The sequence below is a fragment of the Canis lupus genome, chromosome 4 (genome assembly GCF_003254725.2).
Source record: "Canis lupus dingo isolate Sandy chromosome 4, ASM325472v2, whole genome shotgun sequence".
NCBI lineage: Eukaryota > Metazoa > Chordata > Mammalia > Carnivora > Canidae > Canis > Canis lupus.
In genome coordinates, this window is record NC_064246.1 from 20,611,820 (window position 1) to 20,634,520 (window position 22,701).

At 40.4% G+C, this 22,701-nt stretch overlaps 1 protein-coding gene and 1 long non-coding RNA gene across 9 annotated transcripts in view; one reads left to right on the top strand and one right to left on the bottom strand.

The window, feature by feature from the left end:
- LOC112651780 (uncharacterized) overlaps positions 1-18,511 on the bottom strand; it is a 98,449-nt gene extending 79,938 nt beyond the window's left edge. For 3 of the 6 annotated variants that reach the window (XR_007410140.1, XR_007410138.1, XR_007410141.1), the window contains exon 1: positions 18,254-18,510. This is a non-coding gene — a long non-coding RNA (uncharacterized LOC112651780). Of the gene's footprint in view, positions 1-18,253 lie in introns of all 6 variants that reach the window. The other 3 variants (XR_007410139.1, XR_007410142.1, XR_004815316.2) reach the window with 3 other exon arrangements.
- Positions 18,512-18,612: 101 nt separating this feature from the next.
- VPS26A (VPS26 retromer complex component A) overlaps positions 18,613-22,701 on the top strand; it is a 31,331-nt gene continuing 27,242 nt past the window's right edge. The window contains exon 1 of one of the 3 annotated variants that reach the window (XM_025435083.3): positions 18,613-18,765. In XM_025435083.3, the coding sequence (XP_025290868.1) occupies positions 18,763-18,765 (3 nt within the window). In that variant the 5' untranslated portion in view covers positions 18,613-18,762. Of the gene's footprint in view, positions 18,766-18,805; positions 19,086-19,287; positions 19,397-22,701 lie in introns of those variants that run through there. The other 2 variants (XM_025435081.3, XM_025435082.3) reach the window with 2 other exon arrangements.

Genomic DNA, 22,701 nt, shown 5'->3' on the forward strand with positions numbered 1-22,701 from the left:
GACTGCTTTGCATGCAGTTTCTTCCTTTACTTAGTCTTGCTTCCTTTCATTCCCCTTACAGATACCTATCCTGAGAGTGCTCCCTTAGAAACTCTCTACATTGCTCCATGAAGAATCCAACCTTTGACAATTGGTGCCCGGAGGGGTAGAAAGCAGATACTAAAATGGGATTTATGGGGCACCTGGGTGGCTCAGTCAGTTAAGTGCCTGCCTTCGGCTCAGGTCATGATCAGGTCATGATCTCTGGGTCCTGGGATTGAGTCCCTACTTAGTGGAGAGTCTGCTTCTCCCTCTTCCTCTGCCCCTCCCCACCTCTCATGTACACGCTCTCTGTTTCTCTCTCTCAAATGAATAAATAAAATCTTTAAAATGGGATTTTTGGAGCTAGATCCCCTGCTGCCTGGCTGGCAATGAGGACCCCATTCCTGGTCATAGATGCAGCACAGGTTGTTAAAATTTTCACTGATGATGGACTGGGATGGTATAACAGCATAAGGAAGTGTACCAGGGTGTAGTATATGAGGCATTGAGAAATATGAGGAAGTAGTAACATAAAGACAATAGTATTAGATGGCTATTGCTGGAGGCAATTAATACTTTTTAAAAGAGACAATGAAAAATCAAGGATAATGAATTAAAGGCTGAATATGAATACAAATGGGCTTCCTCTGCAGCATTCTGGCATACGTCAGACATGCTACAAGTTCAGTTCCAGACCACAATAAAGTGAGTATTGCAATAAAGTGAGTCCAATGAATTTTTTCGTTTCCCATTCCATGTAAGAGTTATATTTACACTATACTGTAGTCTATGAAGTATGCAATTGTGTTACATCTACAAAAACAATGTACACACTTTAAAAATACTTTATTGCCAAGAAATGTTAACCACTCTCTTTCAGTGAGTCATAATCTTTTTGGTAGTGAAGTGTCTTGCCTTGATGTTGATGCCTGTTGACCGTACAGAATGGTGGTTGCTGAAGATTGGGAGGGTGCAGCAATTTCTTAAAATAAAACAATTTTGCCACAATGATCTACTCCTCCTTTCTTGGATGGTTCTTTGTAGCATGTGATGTTGTTTGATAGCATTTTACCCACAGTAGAACTTCTTTCAAAACTGGAGTCCAGGGCAGCCCCGGTGGCGCAGCGGTTGAGCGCCGCCTGCAGCCCAGGGCATGACCCTGGAGACCCCGGATCGAGTCCCACGTCAGGCTCTCTGCATGGAGCCTGCTTCTCCCTCTGCCTGTGTCTCTGCCTCTCTCTCTCTGCATCTCTATGAATAAATAAATAAAATCTTAAAAAAAAAAAAAACCTGGAGTCCATCCTCTCAAACCCTGCTGCTGCTTTATCAACTGAGTTGATGTAATATTCTAAATCCTTTGTTATCATTTCAACCATCTTCATAGCATCTTCACCAGGAATAGTTTCCACTTCCAGAAACTTTCTTTGCTCATCAATAAGAAGCAACTCCTCATCTGTTCAAGTTTGGTCATGAGATTGCAGTCATGCAGTCCCATTTCCAGGCTCCATTCCTACTTCTAGTTCTCTTGCTATTTCCACCACATCAGTAGTTACTTCCTCCCCTGGAGTCATGAATCCTTGAAAGTTATCTATGAGGTCAGAATCAACTTCTTCCACAACCCTATTGATGTTGATATTTTGACTACTTCTCATGAGTCATGAATGTTCTTAATGGTATCTAGAATGGTGAATCTTTTACAGAAGGTTTTCAATTTACTTTGTGCAGATTCATCAGATGATCACTATCTATGGTAGCTATAGCCTTAAGATATATATTTCTTTAAATGTTAAGACTTTCAAGTCTAAATGATTCCTTGATCCAGGGTGGTGGGATAGATGTTGTATTTGTAGGCATGAAAATAACATTAGCTTCTTTGTACATCTCCATTAGAGATCTTGGGTGACCTGGTGCATGGTCAATGAGTAGTTACATTTTGAAATACATCTTTTTTTTCTAAGCAAGTAGGTCTCAACAGTGAGCTTAAGATATTCAGTAAACCACGTTGTAAACAGATGTGCTATTATCTAGGGTTTATTCCATTTATAGAGCACAGACAGAGTAGATTTAACATAATTCTCAAGGGCCCTAGGACTTTTGGAGTGGTAAATGAGAAGCGGCTTCAACTTATAGTCACCAGCTGTATAGCCCCAACAAGAGAATCAGTCTGTGCTGTGAAGCTTTGAAGCCAGGCATTGATTTTTCTCTGGCTATGAAAGTCCTATACAGCATCTTCTTCCAGTAGAAGACTGTTTCGTTTATATTGAAAATCTTTAATTGAGTGTAGCCAGCCACTTTCATGAATTATACCTTAGCTGGATCTTCTGGATAAACTGCTGCACCTTCTACATCAGCACTTGTTCCTCACCTTTTTTTTTTTTCTTTGAGAGAGAGAGAATGAGAATCTTAAGCAGGCTCCATGCCCTGACTTGAGCCTGACTTGGGGCTTGATCTCACGACCCTGAGTTCATGAGCCTGACTTGGGGCTTGATCTCACGACCCTGAGTTCATGACCTGAGCTGAAATCAAGAGCTAGATGCTTAACTGACTGAACCACCCAGGCAACCCCTCATCTTGCATTTGGATATTATGGAGACAGCTTCTTTCCTTAAACCTTGAGAACCAACCCCTGCTAGTTTCAAACTTTTCTTCTGCAGCTTCCTCCCCTCTCTTGGCCTTCACAGAATTGAAGAGAGTTAGGGCCTTGCTCTGGATTAGGTTTTGGCTTAAGGGAATGTTGTGGCTGGTCTGATCTTCTATCCAGACCACTCAAACTTACTCCATATTCACATAAGGCTACTTTGCTTTCTCCTTTTTTTATATAAACATCTTTTAAAATTTTTTATTTAAATTCATTAACATATATTGTATATATTGTATTATTGGTTTCAGAGGTAGAGGTCAGTGATTCATCAGTGCTCATTACATCATATGTCCTCCTTCATATCCCCTCCCCTCTAGTGACTTCGTTTTCTATGATGAAGTTTCTTATGGTTTGTTTCCCTCTCTGAATACGTCTTGTTTTATTTTTTTCCTCTTTCCCTATGAACCTCTATTTTGTTTCTTAAATTCCACATGAGTGAGATCATATGATAGATTGACTTATTTCACTTAGCATAATATCCTCTAGTTCCAACCACGTTGCAAATGGCAAGATGTCATTTTTGATGGCTGAGTAGTAGTCCATTGTATATATCTATGTCTATATATGTTATCTGTGTCTGTATCTATATCTATATCTATATATGCTACATCTTCTTTGTCCATTTATCTGTTGATGGACATCTGGCTCTTTCCATAGTTTGGCTATTGTGGACATTGCTGCTATAAACATTGGGATGATGCAGGTGTCCCTTCAAATCACTACATTTGTATCTTTGGGGTAAATACCCAGTAGTGCAATTGATGGGTCATAAAGTAGCTCTATTTTCAACTTTTTGAGGAACCTTCATACTGTTTTCCAGGGTGGCTGTACCAGTTTGCATTCTTACCAACAGTTTAAGGGGATATCTCATTGTGGTGTTTTTTTTTTTTTTTCTCATTGTGGTTTTGTATTTCCGTGATGCCAAGTGACGAGCATATTTTCATGTGTCTGTTGGCCATTTGTATATCTTCTTTGGAGATACATCTGTTCATGTCTTCTGCCCATTTCTTGATTGGATTATTTGCTCTTTGGGTGTTGAGTTTGATAAGTTCTTTATAGATTTTGGATACTAGCCCTTTATCTGATATATCACTTGCAAAAATACCTTCTCCCATTCTGTAAGTTGCCTTTTGGTTTTATTGACTGTTTTCTTTACTGTGCCATTTATAGGGCACAGGCAGAGTAGATTTAACATAATTCTTAAGGGCCCTAGGACTTTTGGAGTGGTAAATGAGAACTGGCTTCAACTTAAACTCACCAACTACATAGCCCCTAACAAGAGAATCAGTCGGTGCTGTGAAGCTGAAGCCAGGCATGATATTTGCTGTGGGCTTTTCATATATTCCCTCTATCCCTACACTATGAAAGTTTTTTTTTTTTTACCAACATACAGAATAACACCCAGTGCTCATCCCGTACACCATGAAAGTTTTAATCAACAAAGGATGCTGTACTTTGGCAAATGTTTTTTCTGCATGTATTGAGAGGATCATATGGTTCTTGTTCATTCTTTTATTAATGTAGTATATCTCATTGATTGCTTTGTGGATGTTGAACCACTCTTGCAGCCCAGGAATAAATCCCACATGGTTATGGTGAATAATTCTTTTAATGCACTGTTGGATCCTATTAGCTAGTATCTTGGTGAGAATTTTGGCATCCATGTTCATCAGGGATTTTGGTCTGTAATTCTCCCTTTTGGTGGGGTCTTTGTCTGGTTTTGGGATCAAGGTAATGCTGGCCTCATAGAAAGAGTTTGGAAGTTTTCCTTCCATTTCTTTTTTTTTTTTAAGATTTTATTTATTCATGAGAGAGAGAGAGAGAGAGAGAGAGAGAGAGAGGCAGAGACACAGGCAGAGGAAGAAGCAGGCTCCATGCAGGGAGCCTGACATGGGACTTGATCCTGGGACTCCAGGATCATGCCCTGGGCCAAAGGCAGACACTCAACTCCTGAGCCACCCAGGCGTCTTGCATTTCTATTTTTTGAAACAACTTCAGAAGAATAGGTATTAATTCTTCTTTAAATGTTTGGTAGAATTCCCCAGGGAAGCCATCTGACTCTGGACTCTTGTTTGTTGGGAGATTTTTGATTACTGCTTCAATTTCCTTGCTGGTTATAGGTCTGCTCAGGTTTTCTATTTCTTCCTGTTCCAGTTTTGGTAGCTTATATATCTCTAGGAATGCAACCATTTCTTCCAGATTGTCTAATTTGTTGGTAGTTGCTCATAATATGTTCTTATAATTGTTTGTATTTCTTTGGTGTTGGTTGTGATCTCTTTCATTCATAATTTTATTTATTTGGGTCCTTTATCTTTTCTTTTTGATAAGTCTGGCCAGGGGTTTGTCAATCTTAGCAATTCTTTTAAGGAATCAGCTTGGGCAGCCCGGGTGGCTCAGCAGTTTAGCGCCGCCTTCAGCCCAGGGTGTGATCCTGGAGACCTGGAATCGAGTCCCATGTCGGGCTCCCTGCATGGAGCCTGCTTCTCCCTCTACCTGTGTCTCTGCCTCTCTCTCTGTGTCTCTCATGAATAGATAAATAAAATCTTAAAAAAAAATATAAGTATTGTAGGGGGGTCTGGCGTCTGGCTGGTTTAGTTGGTAGAGCATGATCTCTTGATCTTGGGATTATAAATGGAGCTCAACATTGGGTGAAGAGATTACTTAAAAATAAAATCTTAAAAAAATATGTATTGAAAGCAGTTATAATAAAAGAAAAAAAAAGAACTGTGAGAGGAAATCCTGTGGGCAGAGCTTCAGGTGATGTACCTGGTCATTTACTCTGTGTGGAAAGAGAAGTAGCCCAAGATTGGAATATATAGTTTCATGGGTTGTGGTTAATGTTTTGGTCAGGGGCCTAAGAAAGATAGTATATTGGGAACTAAGAAGTCTGGGGTAGAGGCATGTAAATGGCATAAGGTAAAATACAGTGTGAAAATCTTTGTATCAAATGGTAATGCCCATCAGAAAGCATCCATCATAGAAGAAACATTAAAGAACCAGGTAGCAGAAAGACTTGGGCAAATGTCGGTCAGCTTCTGTCATCAGCTACCCTAACGCTAGCACAGTACATTCATGAAGGAGTAGCCATGATGGGAGGGATAGAGGCTGTGCATGGGCTCCCACTGACCAAGGCTGATCTAGGTACTGATGCTTCCAAGAGTCCCATAAGCTACCAACAGAGCTCACTACTGAGCCACTGATATGGCACCATTCTTCAAGGAGACCTCTGTGGCAGGTTGACTATATTAGGCCCCCTCCATCCTGGAGGGACCACAGATTTGTTCTAATAGAAACAGACATGTATTCTAGGTATGGATTTGCCTTTCTTATCCACAGGGCCTCCAGCAACATCAATATCTAAGGGCTTATAGAATGTTTGATCCACAAACATGATTGCATCAAACCTAGGGACCCACTTTACAGCAAAGAAGTTAGCAGTGGCACATGATTATGGGACCCACTGGTTCTATCACATATCACATCTCCTAGATGCCACCAACATAATAGAATGATAATCTGTTGAAGGTACAGCCAAGATACCAGCTTTGATATAATAAACTGAGGCTGGGATGCCAACTTCCAGGATGCAGTATACATGCTAACTCAATAAACTTTATATTGTGCTGGGTCCATAATATGTAGATTACATGGTTCCAGGAAACAATATGTGGAAATAGGATAGGACGTACTTAACATCAAACCCACTTGGGGAATTTGTGCTTCCTATCCCTGTAACTCTGTGTTTTGCAGATTTTGATGTTACAGTTCCTTATGGGAAACTTCTTTACCAGGGGACATAATAAGAATCCTACTGAACTTTAAGCTATGGCTGTCATCTTTCAGGTACCTTCTGATTCTGCACAGGTGTTGATCCTAAGAACACCCCCTGGTAAATGTCCTCTGTAAGTTGGCTTCTCATAGAACCCAACTTCTGGGAATTATCTTTATAGCATTTTACTTTTAGTGACAGTTGTTAAGTTATACCCTGATCTTTCCATTAATAAATCTGTGATTGTTTAACAGGAACTTTGTGAGTTTTTATGTTCAGTAGGGTGTTACTGTAATGAGACCTATTTTTTGGCTCCTATAACTAGTATAGCAGAGGGGAAAAAACGGCATGTTTTAGAAAATACACATACTGATTTGAGTTTTCTATTTAAGTGTTATGTTTTACACATTAAAAAAAAGATTTATTTATTCATTAGAGACACAGAGAGAGACGCAGAGACAAAGGCAGAGGGAGAAGAAGGCTCCCTGCAGGGAGCCTGATATGGGACTTGATCCCAGGACCCCAGGGTCATGACCTGAGCCAAAGGAGATGCTCAACCATTGAGTCACCCAGGTACTCCCTGTTTTACACATTTGAAGAAAGAATATAGTTTAATTTTTTTTGTAGTTTCAAGTTTTTATTTAAATTCCAGTTAGTTAACATCCCGTGTAATATTGGCTGCAGGTATAGAATTTAGTGATTCATCACTTATATACAACACCCAGTGCTCATAACAAGTGCCCTCCTTCATACCCATCACCCATTTAACCCATCCCTAGCTTGATTTTTATTTTAAAAATGACACTTTCATGGAGAAAGATCTTATACTTGCCACAAAGGGAATATAGACTATTTCTATCTTTGGAGAGAGAATTAGATCACATGAAAAAGTATAAGCTTTAGAATTGCAAAGTCCTGGCTCAAATATCAATTTCACTCTTGATTAGCTTTGTAGCTCAAGGCAAGTTACTTAATTTTGCTAAGCTTGTCCAGGGAGGGCAATGTAGTGAAGGGGTTAATTGTGTGGACTCTGAGGACAGATTACCTGGATTCAAAACTCTGTCACTTACCAACTAGGTAAGCTTAGATGAATTACTTAGCCTCTTCATACCTAGTTTCCTCTTTAAAATGAAGATAATGATAGTGCCTCCCTTACAGGTTTATTGAGAAGATTAAATAAATGTATGTAAAGTGCTCAGAACAATGTTATTGAGTAAGTGATCAATAAACCTAGGTTATTATCATTATCTATACTATAGGGTAACAATATTTGCCCATAGGGTTGTGGTAAAGATCAAATGAGGCATTAGCTCAGTGCCTGGCACATAGTAAGCCCCTAAAACAATTATAATCACGAAAACATGTGTTACAGCTATTTCATAAGATTAAAGATCCCATCTATGTGCCAGGTACTGTGCTAGGTCCTGGGATACAGGGGGAAACAAAGACACAAGATAGCCTTTGTCCTTGAGCTTAGAGTCTAACAGAGATTGAATGAGAATGAATGTGTTAGTCTTGCCTGGCACAAACGAAGGTAGGTAGGTGGAAGTAAAAATTCTCAGGCACGTAAGAAAAATGGGACCCATGCAGGTTTTTTCTAATTCTCTTTTACCTTTTGGATTCTATTTGTCAATAATTTATCATAATTATGGGGCTTTTTGAAGGGAGAGGAGTTAGGGTTTCTTCTAATTTGTATTTTTGACTAATTAATTCATGGTCACTTTTTCTCATATTATATAATCGACAAAACCTACAAAGGATCAAGGGAACAGGAATAAATAAATAGTTGAGTACTCACAATGGAGGCACCTGGGTGGCTCAGTTCATTAAACATCTGACTCTTGATTTTGGCTTAGGTCATGATCTCAGGGTCATGAGACTGAGCACCTCATCGGGCTCTGTGCTCAGTGTGGAGTCTGCTTGAATTCTCTCCTACCTTCCTCCCCCCTCCCTCTCTAAATAAATAAATAAATAAATAAATAAATAAATAAATAAATAAATAAATAAATAAAATCTTAAAAAAAGAGTACTTACAATGTAGAAGGGGAAGCACATAAATAGCTATAATACATTTTACATTATATTTTTTCAAATCTATAATAATTACAAACAAAAAGATGCAAAAGAGAATGATTGATTTTGCAAAAGGTTTTTTGTCTCCATTCCCTCAGCATGTAGTCTGTTTTAGCATTTGAGTCACTGCTTAAAATATTAATACAATTGATCTTTCACAACTCTATATTTGTCTTCTTAGGTTAATACTAACCCAGAGTTTCTCAGCTTTAGCATTATTGACATTTTGGACAGGATGCTTCTTTGTTGTAGGGGGCTGTCCTGTGCTTGCAAGATTTTTTTTTTTTTTTTTTTTTTTTTTTTTGTGCTTGCAAGATGTTTAGCAGCATTTCTGATCTCAGTAGTGCTCCTACAGACCTGACAATCAAAAATGTCTTCAGATATTGACTAATGCCCACTAGGGAGAAATACTCCTCCTTGAGAACCACTGCACTAAACCAATGATTATTTTTGGACTTAAGTCTTATCAGTTATATTTCCAGCTTATAATGGTATAGTATGATTACTTATCATTGGTCCATAGAAACTTGGAACTTTACTATCACAATCATGAAGCTATTTGGTATGTGATTTGTTACAGAGGAAATTATCTCAGTAATTTATGCACAAATCTATATCTTAAATGTTTATATGTTGATTACTGGATGTTTTATTTCTTTATCTTCACAAGGACAAAATGCCAATAAAATGACCCTTTCAGAGACTAAGAAAGAGCTCTTGGGAATTAAAAATAAAATAGTATCTTTTAGTTAACTATTGCTGTTAATAAATTACCTCAAAACTTATTGGTTTAAAACAATAAACTTTAATTATTTCACAGTTTTTATGGATCAGATCTGGGAATGGATTACCTAGATAGTTCTGGTCTAGACTCCTGGGTGGGGGATGTCTTCTCATAAGATTGCAGTTAGGATGTTAGCTTTGGTAGCAGTCATCTGAAGACCTCACTGGGGTGGGAAGATCATCTTTCCAAGATAGTTCACTCACATAGCTGGAAAGTTAGTGCTAGGTGTTCACGGGAGGCCTCCATCTCTCACTATGTGGACCTCTCTATTGGGTTACATGATATGGCTGCTTTTTCTTAGAGTGAATGATCCAGAAGAGAGCAAAACAAAAGCAGCCTTGCAAGTCACACACTACCACTTCCCCCTTTTTGTGTTGGGCATACAGATCAACCTTGAAGAATTTGAGAAGGGACTACACAGATGTATGGTTCTTTGGAGGCCTTCTTAGAAGCTGGCTACCATAAAACAGCAATAAAAAAATTATAAGTGTTGGAACATAAAATTGGGGAAAATCACCTAGAAAAGAGAACACAACGATAACGACCACCACCACCACCACCACCACCACCAACCACCAGATAGGAGGAAAATAGGAAAGAAAAAATATGAAAATGAAACAATCACTCCATTAAGCCCAATATATGATTAATAGAAGATCCAGGAAAAGAGGACAGAAAATAGATGAGAGGAAATCATCAAAGAAATTTAGCAAGGTTGCAAGATACAAGTCAATATAGAAAATCATACACATGCATAAACACACACACGCGTTAAAGAATTAGAAAATGAAAATTTAAAATTCCACTTAAAATAGTATCAAAAATATAAATGCTTAAGGCTAAATTTAACAAAAGATGTGCAAGACTTCTACACTGGAAACTAAAAAATATGGCTGAGAGAAATTAGAGAAGACTCAAATAGAGAAGTAAACCACGCTTACGGATTGGAAAGCTCAGTATTGTTAAGATGTCAATTTCCACCAAACTGAGCTATCAATCTCAATAACAATCATAGCAGGCTTTTTTTTTTAAGAGGTGGATTAATAATTCAAACATTTATGAGGAAATACAAAGAACTTAACCAAAGCATTCTAGAAAAGAACTAAGTTGTAGTAATTATACTTCCTTACTTCAAGGCTTACTATAAAGCTATAGTAATCCAGACAATGTAGTATTGCATAAACGTAGATAGATCAATGAAACAGAATAAAAACTTGAGAAATAGATTCATAATTATATATTCAACAGATTTTATTCTAAGTTGAGAAAAAATATATATTTTTTGTATTTTAATCATTTATTCATGAGAGACACACAGAGAGAGGCAGAGACACAGGCAGAGGGAGAATCAGGCTCCACGCAGGAAGCCCAGTATGGGACTCAATCCCGGGATCCTGGGATCACACCCTGAGCCAAAGCCAGACGCCCAACTGCTGAGCCACCCAGATGTCCTGAGAAAAACTATTTTTATTCTCAGTATACTTTAGATTTTTTTTTCATTCTTTTGGTGTATTTGTACTTGGTTCTTTTTACTTAGCTTTGGTTGTCAACTCTGCAAACAGTTGCTCCTTTACACTGTCACAGTTATTAATAGGACTTTTTAGTCTTCATGAATTTCAATAAGTGCTTATTTTTCTTTTAAGTGGTTCCTGGTAGGTAGATAAAAACTTAGATTATCTTTTCCCCTAATAATTTTTTTAAAGATTTTATTCATTTATTCATGAGAGAGAGAGAGAGAGAGGCAGAGACATAGGCTCCATGCAGGGAGCCCGACGTAGGACTTGATCCCAGGTCTCTAGGATCAGGCCCTGGGTCGAAGGCGGTGCTAAACCGCTGAGCCATCCCGGCTGCCCCCCCACTCCCCCAATACTTTTTTACCTAAATCTAGTACTTTTGTTTATGAAAGTCAATGCTTATAAGTTAGTCACATTTTCCCCATCTTTTTTTTCCCCCCCAAAGGGCAAATTTAGTGATGTCACAGTCCTTGCCTGTCAAAACACTACTTCTTTTTTTTTTTTTTAAAACACTACTTCTTAGCATCTAACTTTAACATTCTGATTTGCCAAATAGGTAGATGGGTAAATAGATAAATAACTTGCTTGACAGTTCTGTTGCTCCTTGCATTTATTACAGTAGCACAGTTACTGGGTTTTGATCAGTAGGACAAGTCATTAGTATAAATTGGCCTCTGGTGTGACCTTCTTTTCCAGCTTTATTTATTTATTTATTTATTTATTTATTTATTTATTTATTTATTTATTTGCCAGCTCTTATTTATACTTGGCTTCTCCAGTATTTCTTTGCTGCTGCTACTTTTCTTTCATTGATTCTCTTTGATGTGTTGATATTCAGGCCTCCAGACAAGAGTAGGTGGGAACCAGAATAGCAGTCAAGATAACAGGCAAATCTAAGGGTTTTTAAAAAAGATTTTATTTATTTATTTATGAGAGACACACAGAGAGAGAGAGAGAGAGAGAGAGAGGCAGAGACATAGGCAGAGGGAGAAGCAGGTTCCACGCAGGGAGCCCAACGTGGGACTCAATCCCGGGACCCCAGGATCACGCCCTGGGCCAAAGGCAGACGCTAAACCACTGAGCCACCCCTGCGTTCCCAAATCTAAGTTAAAAAAAAAAATCGCCTTCCTCTTTTATTAATAACGTGTTATTTCATGAAGATCTGCATTATCTCTTAATGGTTTTCTTATCACAACTCAATGAAAATATTAGTACAGTTACAAATATACTAATACCTGATATGGCTTTAAAATAGCTTTTAGAAATTTAGAAATCACTGGACCCCATCCAGGTTCTATCTGATTTTTTTTAAAGATTTTATTTATTCATGAGAGACAGAGAGAGAGAGAGGCAGAGACACAGGCAGAGGGAGAAGCAGGCTCCATGCAGGGAGCCCGACGTGGGACTTGATCCCGGGACTCCAGGATCACACCCTGAGCCAAAGGCAGACGCTTAACCGCTGAGCCACACAGGCATCCCCTCTATCTGACTTATTAAATGTGCTTTGACTAGTGTCTTATTTACTACTGTCAAGTGGGTAGGCTAGAAGTTAAAAAGAACTGGAGTCAGGACATCAGCTGTTTTACAGTAAACAGTTGTATAGTCTTTTAATCCTAATAAAAGAGTTGGATTAGTTGATCTCCAAGTAGTCCAACAGCTATAATTAAAAAATAAGTTAACATATTTATTGTGGGCTTACTGGGTTTTTGGTAATGCAGTTGGCCACAGGTATGGGATGAAGTTGTAGCTTTTGGTACTTTCCCTAAGTCTAGTGGGGAAGACAGACTATTCTAAGGCAATAAACAAGAGTCCTCCATTGGAATGGAGATGGAAGATAGTTCTCCTCAAGGTTGTGAATGGACACAGGCTAAATCAGGAAATACTGCTTTAAAATTCTGACCCTAAAAAAATAAATAAAATAAATAAAATTCTGACCCTACAATCATCCTTGGATCTAGAGAGGAGAGCAACATCTTTAGATCTCCTTATTATAGTCAGCTGTTCTCTAACTGCTCTTCATCCTGTATTACTGTTCCTGTCATTCGCTAAGCTTCAATTATGCTGTCTTTCCATTCCTGGAAAGAACAAACTTTTTCCTAGCTCAGGACCTTAGCATTCACTGTTCTGCCTGGGATGGACCCCTCCTTTCAGATTTCAGTTTAAATGTCACTTTCCCATCACCGTATCTAAAAATAGCTCTTTTCCAGTCATGTCACCATGTTTATTTCTTTTTATTTCACCATGTTTCTTCTAATTGAAAATATTATATTTAATTACTTGTTTATTGACCATTTCCTACAGTAGGATATAAGATTCTTGGGGACAAGAACAACTTCCTCCTCCTCCTTCCTCCTCTTCTTCTTTTCTAATTATCTCCATAGCCTAAAACAACACCTGCCATTTAGTGAGCACTCAATAAGTATATGTTTAATAAACAAACATTTGGATCCTTGTCTGGATCCCAGAATCCAAATATCTATCTCCAGGAAATACTCTCAGTTATTTGATAGAGGAATATATATAAATATATGATCTAGAAGGAGAAAACCTAACACATTCCTTCTCCTTAAGTTTATCTTTGCTGTCTTAGATTAAAAGTTTCATTTATTTTTGTTTCATTTATCTATATTTAACACTGATTTGAGGATCAACAATAACAGAAATGAACTTTAAAACAAATATAAAAAGGGACGCCTGAGTGGCTCACTGGTTGAGTGTCTGCCTTTGGCTCAGGGCATAATCCAGGGATCTGGGATCGAGTCCCACATTGGACTCCTTCCAGGAAGCCTGCTTCTCCCTCTGCCTGTGTCTCTGCCTCTTTCTCTCTCTCTCTGTGAGTCTCTCATGAATAAATAAAATCTTAAAAAAAATATAAAAATGTTGTCTCACTCCATTCAATAGGAATTTTATATGCAAAGGAACACATTTAACCAGTATAGGGCCAACCCGCAAGTCATGATTTTTACAGAAATTTCTGCTTTATAAATTTGGTTTAGGATTTTTATAGTTAAGTTGATGAAGGGTATTGGCATGCAGTATTCTTTGCTGTAATGTCCTTGTTAGATTTTGATATCAGAGTTATGGTGGCCTCAGAAAAGGAGTTGGCAAGTGTTCTCTCCTCGTATATTCTCTTAAAAAGTTTGTGTAAACAGCTTGGTATTATTTCCTCCTTACATTTTGGTAGAACTCATCAGTGAATTCTATAGCCTAGAGGAGTTTTGGAGTGGGAAGATTTCTGTTCAATAAAATTTACTGTTCAATTTCATTGAAATAAGACTGTTCAGATTTTGTATTTCCTTTTTTTTCCAATATTTTATTTATTCATTTGACAGAGCAAGAGAGAGTGAGAGAGAGCACAAGCATGGGGACTGGCAGGCTGTGGGGAGAGGGAGAAGCAGACTCCCTGTGGAGCAGGGAGCCTGATGCGGGGCTCGATACCACCACCCCAGGATCATGACCTGAGCTGAAGGCAGATGCCCAACTGCCTGAGCCACCCAGGAGCCCCTCTTATGCTCATTTCAAAAAGTTTTTTTTTAAAGATCCTTTTATTTATTTATTTGAGAGAGAGACAGAGAGAGAGAGAAGGCACACAAGTGGAGGGAGGGGCAGAGTGAATCTTCAAGCAGTCTCCCCATGGAGCATGGAGCCCAACGTGGGGATTGATTCCATAACCCATGAGATCACGACCTGAGCGGAAGCCAAGAGCCGGATGCTTAACTGACTGAGTTACCCAGGCGCCCCTCAAAAAGCTGTTTTAATGGAAAGTGTCCATTTCCCCTAAGTTGTCAAACTTATTGGCATAAAAGTTGTTCATATATTTCCCTATTATCCTTTTGATGTCTGTAGGATTTGAAGTGATGTCTTCTTTTTCATTCCTAATACTGTTAATTTACCTTTTTTCTTATTTTCTTGATTAGTATTGCCAGAGGCTTATCCACTTTATTAATTTTTTCTTTTTTTAAAAAAATTTTTTTATTTATTCATGAGAGACAGAGAGAGGCAGAGACATAGGCAGGGGGAGAAGCACGCTCACTGCCAGGAGCCTGATGTGGGACTCGATCCCAGGATCCTGGGATCACAACCTGACACTCAACCACTGAGCCACAGGTGCCTTATTACTCTTTTCAAAGAACCAACTATTGGCTCTTTCCCTAAGCAGCCTGGGGTGACCTCTGAAAATGGCTCACTATTTGGTCAACCCAGAAAACCCTACAAAATCATGTAAATCAAGAGGTTCAAATCTTCGTGTTCATTTTAAGAACACAGATGAAACTGCCCAGGCCATCAAGGGTATGCATTTCTGAAAATCCACCAACCATCCGAAAGATGTCACTTTGCAGAAGCAGTGTGTGCCATTCCATCGCTACAAGATGGAGTTGGTAGGTGTGTCCAGGCCAAACAGTGGGGCTGGACACAGGGTCAGTGGCCCAAGATGAGTATAAAATTTTTATTACACATGCTTAAAAATGCAGACAGTAATTCTGAACTTAAAGGTTTAGATGTAGATTCTCTAGTCACTAAGCACATCCAGGTGAACAAAGCCCCTAGGATATGGTGTAGAATTTACAGGGCTCATGGCTGGATTAACCCATACATGAGCTCTTCCTGCCACATCATCTGATCCTTACTGAAAAAGAGCAGATTGTTCATAAACCAGAAGGGGAGGTTGCACTGACGAAAAAGATATCCTAGAAGAAACTGAAGAAACAAAAACTTATGGTCTGGGAGTAAATTCTGTGTAGAATATACGCAACCCCCCCCCCCAAAAAAAACCCCAACTACTGGATTCCTTGATCTTCTCTATTGCTTGCCTATTTCCATTCCATTGACTTTTTAAAAAGATTTTATTTATTTGAGAGAGAGTGAGAGTGAGAGAGATTTCAGAGGGAAGGGAGAAGCAGACTCACCCCTGAGCAGGGAGCCCAATGCAGGGCTTGATCCCAGGACCCTCAGATCATGACCTGGGCCAAAGGCAGACACCCAACTGATGAGCCACCCAGGTGCCCCTATTCCATTGACTTCTGTTCTTCCTACTCTCAGAGTTTATTTTTTATTGTAGTAAAGAGCACATACAATTTACCACCTTAACCATTTTTAAGTGTACACTTCAGTAGTGGTTAATTATATTCACATTGTTTGTGAAACAGATCTCCATCTGGCAAATCTGAAACTCTGTATCCATTAAATAGTAACTCCCCTTTCCCGCTTCCCCCAGCTTCTGGTAACCACCATTCTATTTTCTGTGTCTATGAATTTGGCTTAGATACCTCATATAAGTGGAATCATATGGTATTTGTCTTTTTTGTGACTGGCCCATTTCATTTAGCACAGTGTTTATGTTGCAGCATGTGACAAGATTTCCTTCCTTTTTAAGATGGATGAATATTCCATTTTCCTGTTCATGGACATTTGGGTTGCTTCTACCTCTTGGGTATTATGAATGAACGTGAATGTTTATATGTGCTATGAATGTGAATATGCAAATATTTCTGAGACCTTACTTTCAATTCTTTTGGATATATATACTCAAAAGTGAGATTGCTGGGTCATGACATTCCCTATTCTCAATTTTTTGAAGAGCCTTCAGGCTGTTTTCCATAGGGGGCTCACCATTTTTGCAATCCCACCAACAGTGCACAAAGGTTCCAATTTCTCCATATCCTCACCCATACTTGCTATTTTTGTTTTTGTTAATAGTAATCATCCTAATAAGTGTGAGATGCTACCTTGTGGTTTGATTTGCATTTATCTGAAAGGTGTATTTTTATATGCTTACTGGACATTTGTATTATCATCTTTGGAGAAATGTTTGTTCAAGTCCTTTGCCTATTGTTTAACTGGGTTATTATTATTTTTTTTGAGTTGTAGTCATTCTTCATACATTTTAGATGTTAAGGGCATGTTAAGTTGTAGGGGTAACTTAAAAATTCTGGATATCTTATCAGATATATGATTTACAAATATTTTCTCTCATTCCATAGGTTTCTCTTCCACTCTGTTGTGTCCTTTGATGCACAAAAGTTTTTAAGTTTGATACCATTCCATTTTTCTATCTTTGCTTTTGTCACCTGTCCTATGTGCCATTTTTGTTGCTTTTGGTGTCGTATTCAAGAAATCATTGTCAAGTCCAAAGAAGATTTTTCTCCTACAAGTTTTATAGTTTTAGATCTTAAACCCATTTTGAGTAAATTTTTGTATATAGCGTAAGATAAAGATCCAACTTCATTCTTTTGCAAGTGGATATCCAGTTTTCCCAATGCCATTTGTTGAAGAGACTGTCGTTTCCCCCATTGATTTGTCATGGCACTTACCCATGTGAGGGCTTTAAAAAATTTTTTTTTTAATTTTAAAGAAGTTTTAAGTTCACAGCAAAGTTGAATATCCCCTGCTTCCCTGCACATGCTAGTATCATTTTATTTCTTGATGTGAACTTATACTGCCGAGTTTAAAGCTCTTCTTTTCAAATATATGCATTTAAAGCTACAGATCTCCCTGTAATCACTACTTCAGCTCTATGCCATAAGTTATATGTTGTATTATAATTTTGTTAGTTCAAACTATTTTTAAATTTCCACTGATGTCTTCTTTGACACAGAGGTTTTGAATTATGTTGCTTAGTTACCACATATTTGTGCATTTTCTATTTTTTTGTTATCTCTAGGTGAATTCTACTGTAGACACCATGCTCTAATTTTTATTTTTTAAGATGTTTAATTTATTTATAAGAGATACAGAGGGAGGGGCAGACACATAGGCGGAGAGAGAAGCAGACTCCCTCCGGGGAGCCCGATGTGGGACTCATCCCGAGACTCGGATCAGATAACCTGAGCCGAAGGCAGACGCTCAACCACTGAGCCACCCAGTCGTTCGGCTTTTTAAAATTTTATACTTGCTTTATGGCCCTGACTCACAAACCTGATTTTGTTTTGCTACGATGGTGAGTTCAGATGATCATTTTTCTTTTTTTCTGCTTTGGTCAGTATACACTGTGGTGGTTCCACACTGCTTTTAAAGAACGATAAAATAAAAAAATAATAATAAAAAAGAAAAAAATAAAAATAAATAAAACCCCCCTGAAAACTGCATCCCATTTCCCTGGAGGGCTCCAGGCTTACACCACAGGGCTGGGATGCGGTCAAGGCCGGAGCACCTGCTAGCGGCACCACCTGCCGTCGGAAGCCGCCGAAGCCGCCCCGCCCCCGCCCGCCCCCGCCCGCCCCCTCCCCGTCGCAGGCCTGCAGCGCTCAGGTGGCTGGGTTGCGAGCTATCCGCGTACTTTACAAAGCAGCGGATGTGGCACCCTCACATTTTCCCCACTGGGCGGCTCTTCAGAGGCTATAAAGCTAGCAAGTTCTCAAAACCCAGCAGCTCTCAGCGGGAGAGGGAGCTGGGTAGGGTTCCAGAAAGATGGAAGCAGAATGGCTCATCCCTGCACTTAAGGGAGCACGTACCTTGCGAGGCCGAAGGAAGCAGCGCCTCGGGTAACCGCGCGCCTTCGCCGGGACCGCCCCGTAGCCCGCCCGGGGAGAGCGCCTCCGGGACAGACGCTCCCTCCCCCGGCCTCTCCCAGTTACTCCAACTTGCACTGGGCGGGGCGCCCCCCCGTGACGGAAGGGAAGGCGGGGCGAGCCCGGGGAGCCTGCGTCGCGCAGGCCCCTCCCACTTGACGGCGCCGCGGCGGCCCCGCCTCCTCGGCCGCGGGGTGGGGCGCGAGGCCCCGCCCCCAAACCGCCTCTCCTCGAGGGCCAGGCTGGCCGTGGGGCGGGGCAAGCGGCCGCGAGGGGACTGGAGCCGGCGGAGGCAAGGCAGGGAAAGGAAGGGAGGGGTCACGTGCGGCCGGCGGCTCGGGGTCACGTGACGGGCGCCGGGGAGGAGGGAGTCTGGACCGGGAGTTCTCCTGAGGGAAGCGGAGCGAAGTGGTGGGGACGCGGCGGCGGCGGCGGCGGCGGCGGCGCTGACAATGGTGAGTGCGCGGCGGCCCGCGCGCTCGCCTGCAGCCCTGGCCCCAGAGCGCGCGGCGGGCCGGCCAACGGCGGGCTCGGTGTCGCGGGTGCGGCGGGGCGCCGGCTTAGGCCTGGCTGGCCGCCGCGGGGTCGGGGAAGGGCGGGCGGGCGGCGCCGCCGCCTGTTCCCGGTCTCGCCGAGGCCCGAGCACCTGCGGGCGGCGGCGCGCTCTCCGGGCATGTCGGAGCCTCTCCCCGCCTTCCTCGAGCGGCTGTGGGGGCCCTGGCTGGGCCCTCGGACCCCGCCTCTGCGGGGGCGCCGCGCCGCCTCCCCTTCCAAGGTAGCCCGACCCCGCTCCTTCCGGGCGGCCCCGCTTCCCTTCAGGTGGAGCGACCCGGGGGCCCCCAGTTCCGGGCTGCGGGCACGGCCTGGGGCACGCCTCTCCGGCGTGTCACGAGATTGATAAAACTCCGGGTTTTCGCCTTGTTTTTTTTTTTTTTTTCCTCTCTCTGGTGACATTTCTGCGATATCTTTGACCCCAGTTCAGCCTTGAGGTTGACACTTGTAGAACGGGAGCGGAAAAGGAAAAGGACATTGAAGTGGGGACGTCTTCAAATGAAAAGACACTGGTTTTGTGCCCGCTGCTTTAAGGTTTGGCTCTCCTTTCCTTCCCTAAGCCATTTTCTAGAAACTTACCGCTTTGGGATGTTGAAATGGCCTGGGGAAGAGAGAAGGGAGGGACGTCCGAGGACTCTAACCAGTCAGTGGGGCACGGTGCGCTTAGCTCTGCGTGTTGGCCGGCGGCTCTAGGCTGGATCTCGTTGGGCTCACTCCATGGTTTTGATTTAGCGAGCATACGTTGGGCGCCTACTGTGTGCTCCTGCGACTGTCAGCCTCCCCAGAGCTCACCAGTTCAGTAAACTGCTTGAGACTTTGGGCCGAAGATGAAGCTAGGTTTATTTAAAAAAAAAAAAAAAAACTGTTTTGAGTAAATACATTTTAAACTCAGAAGGCGTGTTGATTTGATTAAAAATCAGAAAAGTAAAGACAGGCATATCCATTCTTAAACTTGGGGCCTCTTTTTTTTCATGCAGCAAATAATTACTTAGACGTATTCAAGGGCCACTAGCAAAACTGAAACAGCCCTTGCTGTCTTGCAGCTTACAATCTAGAGGGAGGTAAACATCTCTTTGTGTAATTATTTAACGTGGAAATTAACAGCTGTGCTAAACCTAACCAGGAAGTATTGAGAGACCTTGCCCAGCCAGGGAGTTAGGGAAGTCTTCTTTAATTGAATACGATTTGCCAAGAAGACTCAAAAGGCTTTCCCATCTTTTGTTTATTTTAAAAATTACTGCTTTTAATGAGTTTTTGGATTAGTTTAAGAGCACTTTAGTTACTCATCAAACCAAATTGTAAAGCTTAATAATGCTGAAATGGGCATAAATGTAATCTATGCGTGGAAATCTGCTGTTTCATTGCTTGTGTAAATTTTGAGAGCCTCCTCTTCCACTCACCTTGAGTTGCATTTCTTTACATCCACTGGAAGTAGTGAGATTTCTTGAGTGTGAGCTAGAAAGTTTGTGGACTTTTAACATACCCACGTGTAATTTTGCTGGATGGTAATGCTCAATACAGGATTACGAATTATATGAAAAATCTTAAATTAACCCAAAGGTGGTGCCGGGGTTATGCCACAAGGAGAAAACCGTAAAAACAATGCTGTCATCTTTTAACAGTCATAGATATTTGCAGCTTAGTTACTTAAAGTCTACCTGAGTTTTGACTTCTGCATTATTGTCTAATGATGCTCCTGAAAATCTCTCATTCTGTATGCTCCCGTGAAGATGTCTTTGCCAGAACTGGGTAGTCTTTCGCTTTAAAGTGTCTCTCTTGTAATTTCAGCAGAAGTTTGTGCTAATGTATCCTAACCTTTACAATTTTCATTCCTTTCCGCCTCCTACTAGTCTTTACTATTCTGTCAATTATGTATTTTGTTTCCTCTTTACATATCACGAGAATTATAATTTGTGAGTAAGTAAAAGATTTTAATTTTATGACTTTTTGTTTGAAATGACAGAAGCACATCTTGCAATAAAAACTTAAAAAGCAGCACTTTGGGTAGAGAAATCTTTTTCTTTCAACTCCTTCTAGAAGGAAAACAAAAAAGACAAACTTTTTTCTCAGATATTTTTCGGTCATTTGCTTATTAAATGTAAGACATGAACAGTTTTCTGTGGCTTTTGGTAAGACTTGTTCATTTTTCATGTATCCTCGTGTGAAAAACTGGATGTTAACCTGGTGCTAAATTCTAATGGTGGTGTTAACCTTGTTAAAGTATTGTGGCTTATTAGTCAATGTATCATGTGTGTGCCATAACTAGACTTTTTAAAATAGCTTCTGATCTCTCCCCATCTTAGTGTTTTGATTGTGTTGAAAAGTAAGTCTATTTTTAAATTTTTGGTTATGAAATGCTTCGTGCATACAGAAAGTAATAGAAGATAGCACATAGCTTTCACATTTTTTAACGTCTAGTAATTTTTCATTTTTACTGATGGTGTCAAAATAAGACTGTTCAATTGTGTTATTAATTGTGAAGTTTTATAAGACTTGAGTCTCTTTTACATCACTTTATTTATTTAAAAAAGATTTTATTCATGAGAGACTAAGAGAGAGAGAGAGAGAGGCAGAAGCAGGCTCCATGGAGGGAGCCTGATGCGGAACTCGATCCCGGGTCCCCGGGATCACGCCCTGGGCCAAAGGCAGACGCTCAACCACTGAGCCACCTGGACTGCCCGGCATCACTTTATTTAGTGGCAATTTTGGTTTTGTTATTTTTGGTTACTTGATCTTTTTTTTTTCATTTTTTAAAAAGATTTTATTTATTTATTCATGAGACACAGCGAGAGAGAGGCAGAGACACAGGCAGAGGGAGAAGCAGGCTCCATGCAGGGAGCCTGACGTGGGACTCGATTCCGGGACTCCAGGATCACGCCCTGGGCCCAAGGCAGGCGCTAAACCTCTGAGCCACCCAGGGATCCCCTACTTGATCTTTTAATATCAGCTTTCAAATCCTAAGTTCAGCTCTGTGTGTTAAGTATCCATAAGTGGAAAAAGTTACCATAATATTTTCTTTTATCCATGGAACAATTTTTAGTTTTCAAATCTCATTTCTCCCAGAAGCAGCTCTGGGATGTATTAAGGCGGAGTGAGAAAATTATATTTTGTTTTCCTTCTTCTATTTTATATCTTAAATGAGGCTCTTGTCTTCTACCCTTTTATAATCGCTCTTCCCACAGCAACTTCCCCCCACCCTGACTGGCTCTGTAGTTTGTACATGGTTGATAATTGGTAAATATCAGCAGCCTGATTTTGAGCTGTACATTCTCATATCTGTAACCTTTACGAAAAAATAGACCTTTTTGTGCAAGCTTTGAGTTTAAAACTTGAAAGTATGAAAGCTAACTGGGTACAGTAAATGTGATTTTTTTTTTTCCACAAGAAGTTCAGGATAATTTTCTGATTAAAATCAAATTTTCTGGTTAAAATTGACTTTGTTATTTGTTATGTTGCCAGGAAAGATTAAAACATATCGAAAGGGGAAAAATGCTCTTTGTGTCTTTGTAGTATGTCAGAAGTATGAATCTGGCATTTCTTTGAGTTGATTCTTGAAATTATAATCTTTCTGTTAATATAAGATTAATAATAACAAAAAAAAAAAAAAGCAAGCTCAGAATTTAGGAAAACGCTGTCTTTGATGGCAGTATCACTGTGTAGACCTACAGAGTTTTAAGAGGATCATTAGCTTGCTTGATGTTACTCTGCCACCTTAGGACAAAACTGAGGCTTGATGCAAGTTCCTTGCTCTAGACTTAGCTACTGCACCAAAGCTAATTTTCTGGGGGAGGTCTAGTCTTTTCAGATATTTCTGATTTAACTCATTTCTTTTGTGTATC